This window comes from Cyanistes caeruleus, chromosome 1, assembly GCF_971803275.1.
Source record: "Cyanistes caeruleus chromosome 1, bCyaCae1.hap1.1, whole genome shotgun sequence".
In the NCBI taxonomy this organism is placed as follows: Eukaryota; Metazoa; Chordata; class Aves; order Passeriformes; family Paridae; genus Cyanistes; species Cyanistes caeruleus.
This window is the reverse complement of record NC_141701.1, coordinates 136595823-136605837: the sequence shown is the minus strand read 5'-3', so window position 1 is coordinate 136605837 and position 10015 is coordinate 136595823. Positions and strand designations below refer to the sequence as shown.

At 46.4% G+C, this 10015-nt stretch overlaps 1 protein-coding gene and 1 long non-coding RNA gene across 2 annotated transcripts; one reads left to right on the top strand and one right to left on the bottom strand.

Moving 5' to 3' along the window:
* Positions 1-2940: 2940 nt before the first annotated feature.
* On the top strand, positions 2941-9747 carry PTCHD3 (patched domain containing 3). Its single transcript, XM_023920550.2, has 4 exons — positions 2941-4102; positions 4356-4477; positions 5792-5937; positions 7876-9747. Exons 1-4 carry the CDS (start codon positions 3371-3373, stop codon positions 9456-9458), a joined length of 2583 nt encoding a protein of 860 aa, XP_023776318.2. The 5' UTR covers positions 2941-3370; the 3' UTR covers positions 9459-9747.
* Positions 7764-8608, bottom strand: LOC147655936 (uncharacterized). The gene is made up of 2 exons (XR_015278998.1): positions 8534-8608; positions 7764-7912 (listed from the first exon to the last, which is right to left on the bottom strand). It is a non-coding gene; the product is annotated as an uncharacterized LOC147655936 (long non-coding RNA).
* Positions 9748-10015: the final 268 nt, after the last annotated feature.

Below are 10015 nucleotides of genomic sequence, written 5' to 3'. Positions count from 1 at the left end.
AGGGAGCATCTTGATGTCTTCAGCCAATCTATGGGAAGGTACAGGGAAGACACAGCCAAGATGTTCTCAGAGGTATCTTGGGAAAGAACAAAGATCGACTGTTACAAATTGTACCAGAGAAATTTCCATTAGATTTTGTCACAGGCAAAAGCTGTTTCGTCCTTCGGGGAATTTCAATGAAATTAATTTATTTTCCAATTAACAATTTAATAATTACAGATTCTGGTATCAAGGGAGACTGAAAAAAACCAAACAACTCTCAGGACAAATCCTGCTTTCCTTCAGACACTTCCTCCTCCCTCCCCAGACCTTTTGCTCCTCAGTGCCCTCACCCCAGGCCATGCTCAGCTCCTTTGCTGAGGCAGTGGGTAGCACAGGAGACCAGTGCACAGGGGGCTGGTTCCTTCACTGGCAGCAGCTTCTCCAGGCTGCACCTTTCAGCTCTTGCTCTGGTAAAACCTTGGACCCAACCCCCGCCCAGGTATCCTCTCTTCCCTCTTCCTTCTCCGTTGTGGATTCCTTGCTCCGCAAGCATTGCCTCTGCCTGAAGCTCACTGTCCCTTTCCCGAACCTGCTGAGCTGCGAGCAGCCTCTGTGCCTGCAGCCTCTTCGAGCAGCGCATCCGCCAGCTGCCCCTCTTCCTCTTCCTCTTCCTCTTCCTCTTCCTCTTCCTCTTCCTCTTCCTCTTCCTCTTCCTCTTCCTCTTCCTCTTCCTCTTCCTCTTCCTCTTCCTCTTCCTAGGGGCGCTCAGCAGCGAGCAGCCCGCAGCCTGCCCTCACTATCGCCCTTGGCAGCAAGCAACACTTGCTACTAAAGCCTATTTCCTCTCTCGTTTAACTGATCCTGCAGTCCTTTCACCAACCCCTGCGGAGATCCAATCATTTCTCCCCCTGCCTGTTTGTTGGCATACCTCTCCTTTTGGGGAAAAATAGCAGATGAAACTGCTTTACTTTTCTGCTCCCGTACCTTTTATTCACTTAACACCACATTTATCCATTTAAGTCCTGCCTCAGGGCTATTCAAATTTCCATTTGCACATTCTGTGCCCGGGGGAGTTGGGCACACCTTATATTCTTCCCATCACTACTTGTCTGGAATTCAGGGGTGATATCCCAAATGGACCCCTTTAACCACGGCATCCTGTCCATGAAAAGGGATGTCACACCTTAAAGGGAAGGGAGCAGGCAAGATTTGTAAATGCTCATGGTTGAAAGAACCTAGAAAAGTTAGAGGGTCCTCAAAAAAATTGCAAAGGGAGGGAAGGAAGGAGGGAGGGGAAGGAGGGAGGGAGGGAAGGAAGGCCAAAGAGTAATTCACTGGAATCTCATTTTGAAACTTCCAGCAAATGCAACATAACAACAAAGAGAAAGGTTGTGCCCTCTTGCAAAAAATACCAGAAACCTTGATTTGCTGGAAGTCTTATGACTGCTCCTGGCCCTGCCCCAAGGAGCATACTTTATCTTATTGGAACTCAGATAAAGTGCATGAATAGGCCAGGGAACAAGGACAAGCATCCAGATTCTGAGAGAAGACTGGCATGCACTTGTTATAAATACATATTATAATATTGGCTTTTTGCAAGTATTAAGATGAATACTATATGTATAATGTTAAAATGGCCTTGCTGTAATAGTCAATATAGTATGTTTGAACTGTCTGCTTAGTTAGGATAACATTCAATGAACAGAGGATGAGGACCCCGCTGCTTATCACCACTCACCATCTGTGGGAAGAGGGAGCCAAGGCCCAAATTAAAAGGTGATAAGAAGAGGATTTAGACCACAAGCCAAGAAACACACATGCTCTAAAAAAGGTGGACCCAAGGAGTAGCCATGCTAAAAAGTTCCTTGAAAACGTAAACTAGTTAATAGAAAAGTTTGAATATGCATAAAGTCTATGAATATGCATCAAGTTGATGCAATATATAAAGGTATATAAAGGGTGTTTTCAAAACACCAGGTCTGCTCTTAGCAGAGTGCCAAGCACCTGGCCATTTTAACCCTTTGCTTTATTTTCTTTGTCTCCTAATGTCTTTTTTTTATTAAACCTTTAAAAATTTACCAGGAAAGTGAATGTTGTTTTCACATTCTTGAACACCACTCTGAACTGAGAGTTGGTGGAGCCATCTTTCCATGCTGTAAGACAAATTCCCAAGCCTCAGAGTTAACCTAAAGGCACTGGCCTGTGCCCCGTGGGTATCCTGACTGGCAGCTACTGCCAACAGGCCAGTTCCTAGGTTTCAACAAGTTAGGAGCTACAGGAAATAGTTTCTAAGTGCCTGTCTGACATACCCATATCAGAACACCTATGCACGGAAAAGGGAATCACCAGGATCCAGTCTGCCCCAGGTGCTGAGTGAAGCAGGAGATATATAACCTTGCTCAGAGACTGGCTGGCTTTTATACTTACAGGTGCCAAGCCTGTCTTCCCTAGATGTGAGAGAAGAAATACCTACAACTTTTCTGCAAGTACTGAACAGGAGAGAAGGGAGTTGCTTCTCTCAAAGGCAAGGACAAGTGTCTACCAGTGACATTGTCTGGACACCTCTGTAGCACTGTCATATCTGAACTTAATGTTCTTCTCAGCCTGAAACCACTCAAATCACTTGCAGCAGTGTCAGGAACACCAGGCTGCAGGATAGTTTTTGGACTTGCAAAAGGTCCTTTCTATCACTGCTACTGCATAAAGCTCTGACATATCACACCGGTGATATTCTTGTGACTTGACAATTGGAATCACTAACCCTTGTTTCAAAGTCTTTTATTTCTTCTGCTGTCACTTTCTGTTTCCTAAACCAGTACTCTGAGAGAGCAAACACTGCAAGGTTTACATCACCACTGTCTGTCTTTTGCTTTCAGATAGAAGAATAGTGCATTGTAATTAAGTAGCGACTGCAGCAGCTTCGGGGAAAACACTTAAAAAGCCGATGACGTCTAGAGGATGAAATGCAGGCGTGGGGTTGTTTCGGGAAGCGGCAGGGACAGCACGGAGCCAAAGCAGGGCTCCGGACAGCGGCTCAGCAAGGCGGGCGATGCAAACGGGCCGGACCCAGCGGAACCAGAGCCAGGGGGAAAACGGAAAGCAAGGGGGGCACGAAGCCGGGGCGGGACGCGGCGAGGGGAGCCTGCTCTGCCCTCCCGGGCCCCGCTGCCTCGCAGGGAGGCGGCGGAATCCCCGCTGAGTCACGGCGGGGGCGGTTCCGCTCGCTGAAAAACGCGGTTCGAGGTCCTGACAGGAAGAGCGCTGCTCCGAACTCCTCTCTTTCTTTCTCTCCTCTCCCCCGGCGCCGGCACAGACCTCACCGCCGGGCCGCGGCGTGGGACGCGCCCTCGGCAGCAGCTGCGGCCGGCAGCCCGTGTCCGCCTCGCCCATGCCGGGGCCGCGGGACCCCGCGGGGCGCCGCTCCTGCCGCAGCACCGACTGCCTGGAGCGGCCGCTGCGCCGGCTCTTCGTAGGGCTGGCGAGCGGTGTGGCCGCCTGCCCCTGGCCCTTCGTGCTGGTGCCGCTGCTGCTGTCGGGCGGGCTGGGCGCCGGCTTCCTCTTCCTGCCGCAGCGGCAGGCGAACGACATCGAGGGGCAGTTCACACCGACGTGGGGGCCCGCCAAGGCCGAGCGCGACTTCGTGCGGCGGCACTTCCCCACCAATGACTCGGAGCGCTTCTCCGCCCCGCGGCTGCCCACCGAGGGCGCCTACGCCGCCCTCATCGCCGTGGCGACGAACGGCTCCTCGGTCCTGGACCCGGCGGCGTGGGCAGAGGTGCTGCGGCTGAACGCCACCGTGCACGACGCCGAGTACGAGCGGCTTTGCGCCCGCACCGCAGGCGGCTGCGCCAGCCCCAACCCGCTGCTGTCGCTGCGGGGCGATGCGGGACCGCCCGCCCCGGGGAGCCTCCGCTTCCCCGTCAACGACAGCGTCTTCCTGGGGACCGCGCTGGGCGGCGTGGAGACGGAGGGCGGGCGGGTGCGCGGGGCCCGGGCCCTGAAGCTGCTGTATCACCTGCGGGAGGACGGCCCCGAGGCGCAGGACAGCCGGCAGTGGCTGGAGAGCTTCCTCCGGGACATCTCGTCCAAAGTGGCGGAGTTGCACCTCGGCTCCATTCAGGTAACGCAGGAGTGGGTACGGCCGTGCGGAGCCGCCGAGACAGAAATGTCCGGGCAGCTCCTTCCCGGAAAGAGAGAGGAAAAGGGAAAAGGAAAGGGAAAGAGACGGTGGCAGAGGACGGCGGGCTGGCTGCGAGGGCCAGGCAGTGCTCCTCTGCCAGCTTGGTGTTTGGCCTTGCTTGTGTGTGTGCAAAAAGACCAAGAAGAAGAGGAAAAGTGTTTCATCGTTTCTTTCCTTGGTCTTTTAATGGCAGGTGACTTACTTTACCTCGCTGTCCAGACAACAGGAGTTTGAAGGAAATGCCAAGAGTGTGATTCCGCTCTTCTCCATAACATATTTCTTAACAATAAACTTTGCAATCATCTCTTGCCTAAGGTAAAATGTCTCTAATCTATGGTTCAACAAGCAGTGATCTTTGCTCTTCTTTACCTCCCTCAGTTGGTTTCTGCTCTTGCTAAGTGAAGGCATTCTTGAAGCTGCAGAATTTCTGTGACATTTTGGAGGCAAAATTTATTTCTTTGATTTTTATTGTCTCTCTGTGTGTATTTCCCGGCTGCTTAGACGGCAGACGAAAACTTGAACAAGTTTTCAGTACTTAGTTAAGGATCAAGTGGATGAGCAGTAGCTTCATAGATTCCTACAAGTCTAGGTACAGCCTTAGTTCTTTTGCTTGCTAGAATCAGGGCTTTACATGCTGTCCACAGAGAACTTAGCCTGCCCTTTCTTTGTCCTGATGGAAAGTGAACCACAGCAGTGTCTGTATCCTGTACTTCCAAAGAAAATTGTACTTGCAGGGTGAGCAGCCTGGTTTAGTGCTTGCATCAAGCATCATACTGTTAGAGCATTTATTGTGGAATGCTTGAGCCAGCCCTCAAAGGCTGGTAGCCAACCTGCCTGATGAGAAAGTTTCTCTACACAGCACATACTGCCTGAAGGGTGCTTCCACTGATATGCTATGGCAGGGACTGGGGTAAAATCAAAGACATTCTAGAAATTCACCTTTTTTGGGGTCACCCAGAGTCTAGCCTCACTGGTAGAGTTTATGTATCCTTATGTTGCCATCATCTCTTGTTATTGATGCAAAGATCAGTACACATCTTTACTCTTCCAAACAGTGTAATTGTTCAGAATTAATAATGTATTTGTAATATTGGACAGTGGTAATAATGTGTATAACATCTCCTATCTTTACAATTTGGGACAGCAATATAATGATATGAGACTCCAAGCCTTCATTAGAGGGCATGACAGTGAAGGTTTATTAGAAACATGTTCTTTTTTTACACCACTTTGGTACAATGAATGATTGGTCATTTAGAACAACACCTCTTGACCATTATTTCCAAGTAAATAGCAAGTTAGAAAGACACCACCTGCTAACGGTTTTTCACCTTCCAAGGATTGTTTGGATTCCTCCTTATGATTTCCCAGGCCAGAGTGAGAAAGTTGTGGACTTGACTTTCCCACAGGCTCTAGCTAGTGCCTGAAGCCTGAAAATTTCTTATTTGACCACTGTCAGTTCCCACAACCTCCTGGAGAAATTAATTTTGTGTAATGCTGACACCTGGGAACTCTCCTAGCAGCTTTCATCAGGAGTTATTCTGAGAGAGAGTATCACTGGTATCTGTGTACTTGTCATGCTAAACACTTGGTGAAATATAACTAAAATATTCCTTGAAATATTTTCAGACTGAGCTGTATAAGAAATAATATCTGGCTTGCAAGCTGTGGAGTACTTTCTTCTGGCTTAGCTGTATTAAGCAGCTTTGGATTGATGCTCCTCTGTGGAGTGCCGTTTGTGGTCACTGTAGCAAATGCACCGTTCCTGATTCTGGGTAAGTAGAAAATGTGAGTTGTATTCAGATACAAAGACCAGAGTGAAGTTAAAACAATGTCGGTCTTTTATAATGTGAATGTCAGATAATACAACATTTTCTGCTGAAGTGAGGGAGGAGATACCCAGAGGTGCAGCCCCCTCAGAGCACCTACAGGTGGGCAAGCCCCTCAACTCAGCTCACAGTGGGCTGGAGATGGGTTATACTGCAAGGGTAGCTTTTTCCAGAGGACAAGCCTGATCTAAATCTACTGCTACAGCAGGAAGACTGTAAATGAGAGAGTGGTAAGGGTAGTACTTCTGGCATTCTAGTGTCCCTGGAAATGTAGCCAGGATGATTAATCCTCTGCTATATAACATCTGTGTACTAACCAGTCTCATTCAGCTGTGCAACGGAAGTGATGCACCATTTGTGAAAGCAGCTCCCCACAAAAACCAAAGGAAGTTGGTATCTTTGCCTCCTTATTTCACAGACTGATTAACAGCCAGTGCTGAACTTTCCAAATACTGTTAGAGAATGTTGCTGCAAACAAATCATTGCTTTTTAAATCCTTTCTGGTCTCCTATATGATACATTAATCTGATGTTTTCTTGGGCTTGGTCTCATGCTGAGGAAAACAAATGGAGCTCCCTGGTTGACAGAGGCTGTGCATCATCCTAAACTGTCCAATGCAAATGCTCCTTAGGGCAGGCATTATTTCTTTGTTTCCTGCATAATTCCAATGAATTTTTTTATTTACTTTTGTTTGCTCATCAATTGCAGTGGCTCTGACTATCAAAAAGCCCCTTTTGTATGGGAAAGGGCTTAAGCCCAGTCTCTTCAGATCTTCAGAAATAACATACAGAATTTTCCTTGAGTTAAAGCAAACAAATTCTCAGTACATCAGAGGGTTTTTTTTGAAGGCTGCTTGCTTTTTGAAGCAGCCAGGCTCAGTGCCATCCGATAATATCTTTTGACATGCTGCTTAATTCATCTTTGTATGTTTACTGGCAATTGCCTGTTCAGGTAGCAGGTAATGATTTAATCTCTTCTGTGCTTGGCTAAATCGCACTCCACTATTCACACAGCTTTGCTTTCCCTTTTGTGTGAGTAATTTTTAGTGAACACAAGAGCTCTTAATAAAACAACATGGCAAAATAATAACATTAATAATAAACATGGCAAAATACTGAAAGGTGTGAGATAATAATCTTGGGAGTTAGCAGAGGTGAGAGAAGCCCATTGGCTCTCCATTTTTGAACATCAGCTCACTTACTGTAGCATCTTAGCAAAAAGATCCAGGAAGATCCAGTCTTCCCAGCAGGTTTTCCCAGGGACCTGGCAGGTAATATTTGAGTGCATCAGTATAAATGTGAACAAAAATGGATAATAAATTGTGAATAAGTGCTGGAAGATAAACTGGAGAGAAGTGGAGGGCAAAGAGCATTAAAAAAGTAAGCCACTGGAATCATTCTTCTCCCATGTGGTAGCAACTGCTCTTCCTGCATTCTGAAGGCAGAACAAGAAATTACTGGGCAAAGTTGCTGCAGTGCTGAAGAGATTCCTGAGATAATGGGGGATGCTTCCAGTGATAAGAATAGTTGAGTATCAGAATATGTGATGCTTTGAAATCTGTGTCATCTGCATCAGGGGACATGTGGACATCAGCTACCAGACACTTGTCAGAGATGCAGTAGGTGTGCTCAGTCCTTCAGCAGTCAGTGAGGGAACAACAAACCACCAGGTCACCAGGAATGTGCTGAAAGACTATACATTCAGCTACACACAAAGGGTCTGTTTTCCTCATTCTCTTGTAACTTGCATCAGCACTAGAGCATTGCTAGTAGTAAAGCTTCATTTTTCAAAATTTTATGCAGAATGAAATGTGATTGATGTTGTTTTGTTGGGTGTTGGAAGCTGCCATTTGCAGTGCGGCGTTAACAGTGTCTCCTCTTGCAGGGGTTGGCGTTGATGACATGTTCATCATGATTGCTTCCTGGGAACAAAGTTCAAGGAAAAAAGAGAAATCCAATGTTAAATCTCTGCTGACTGAGACTTACGCAGAGGCAGCACTTTCTGTGACCATCACCACTCTCACGGATGTTTTGGCCTTCTTCATTGGCACCTGGACTGCTTTTCCATCCGTGAGGTCTTTTTGCCTCTATACGGGTACAGCTTTTGTCTTCTGCTATGTATATACCATGACCTTCTTTGGGGCAATTCTGGTGTTAAATCACAAAAGGGAGCAAGGGAACCGACACTGGCTGACTTGTATGCGTGTTGATGTAGGTAAAGATCAGGCTGAGAACTCCTGCTTGTACAATGCTTGCTGTATCGGCAGCTGTTCTAGGCAGCCATCTCAGCCAGAAGGGGAGCATCCAATGAGTGTATTCTTTAAAAAGTATTATGGCCCTTTTGTTACAAATAAATGGATCAAGCTGCTCATCGTGTTGCTGTATGGAGCATATTTGGGTGGCAGCGTTTATGGGTGTACTCAGATCAGGGAAGGCATCGATCTCCGAAATCTGGCAAATGATGACTCCTACATTATTCCATATTATGATGATAATGATAAATACTTCTCGGCATATGGACCCAGGGTCATGGTTGTCATTACCGAGGGTGTAGATTACTGGAATGAGTCGGTGCGTCTTGGCATTGAGAGCTGTGCACAGAACTTAGAGAACATTTCCTATGTAGATAAAAACCACTCAGAGTCATGGCTGCAGGCATACACAGAACTTGCCAAAAAAACCAAATTGATAAATATAAACAGTAAGACTGACTTCTTAAATAACTTAACTATACTGTTCAGAATTCTTCCCAGTTTTGAGTGGGACATAGACAAGACTCAGGATGAAATAGAAGCTTCACGTTTCTTCATCCAGACAGTCAATGTGACATCAGCCGTGGATGAGAAGAATCTCCTCAATCAGTTAAGAGAGGCAGCCAAGCAGTGCAGCATTCCACTGAAGGTCTATCACCCAGCCTTCATCTACTATGACCAGTACCTGGTAATAGTGCAGAACACTGTTCAGAATGTTGTCGTTGCTGCCGGGGCGATGCTCGTCGTCTCCCTTCTGCTCATTCCCAACCCGCTGTGCTGCTTGTGGGTGACTTTTGCTATAGCCTCTGTTATAGTTGGTGTTGCTGGTTTCATGACGTTCTGGGATGTCAATCTTGATTCCATATCCATGATCAACCTGGTCATTTGTATTGGGTTTTCAGTAGACTTTTCTGCTCATATTTCTTATGCCTTTGTTACAAGTGGAGAGTCATCAGCCAATAAAAGGGCAATTGAAGCTCTGTCCCTGCTAGGTTACCCGGTACTACAAGGTGCAGTTTCTACAATATTAGGAGTAGTTGTCCTGGCTGCAGCAAACACCTACATCTTCAGGACATTCTTCAAGATCATGTTCCTTGTTATTTTGTTTGGGGCTCTTCATGGTCTTGTTTTTATTCCAGTGTTTTTAACACTTTTTGGAAACTTTGGCAGATCTCCCAATACCAAAACTAAAAAACTTGAGCTTGAGAAATTATAACAGTTGTTTGTGACTAAGTTTAATGTGTTATAATTTATATTTATTATATGTAGATTCAATTGTAATGACTGTCAGGGAATATAAGACATGAAGAAAATGAAAGACAAAAATAATAAACACAACAGGGAAGGAAAAGCTTCAGAAAAGCCAGGCAAGAAAAATAACAGAAAAATTAAAACTTAGAGATCGCATTTGCATTTCTCATTTTTGTGTTGTCTTAATGTTGTTAAATATTTTTTTGTGTTTACTGAATGTATTAAAGTTATTAAAAGTACTGACCAGTGCATCAGCTTAACAGACTACATTACATGTTTGTCAGGACATGCTCACAATGGGGAAGAGTAGCTTCCACCATACTGCATTTTCAGCTGTTTGCCTTGGTGCTGTAACTCACCCCAACACTGAGCTGGAAGACAATTTTTGCCCAAGAGGCTCAAAGCTGGATGTTTTACAGCAAAATTACAAGAGGTCAGAACTGTCTCAGACTGTGATATCTCGTAAGCCTTCAGGAGACAACATGTTCCTAGGTCCCTAATGCAGCATGAGAAACCCCTGGG

Coding starts and splice junctions, on each gene's coding strand:
- PTCHD3 (XM_023920550.2), top strand. CDS start 3,371: ATGCCGGGGCCGCGGGACCCCGCGGGGCGCCGCTCCTGCCGCAGCACC. Junction 4,103..4,355: donor TGCACCTCGGCTCCATTCAG/GTAACGCAGGAG, acceptor TTTTAATGGCAG/GTGACTTACTTTACCTCGCT. Junction 5,938..7,875: donor TGCACCGTTCCTGATTCTGG/GTAAGTAGAAAA, acceptor CTCCTCTTGCAG/GGGTTGGCGTTGATGACATG.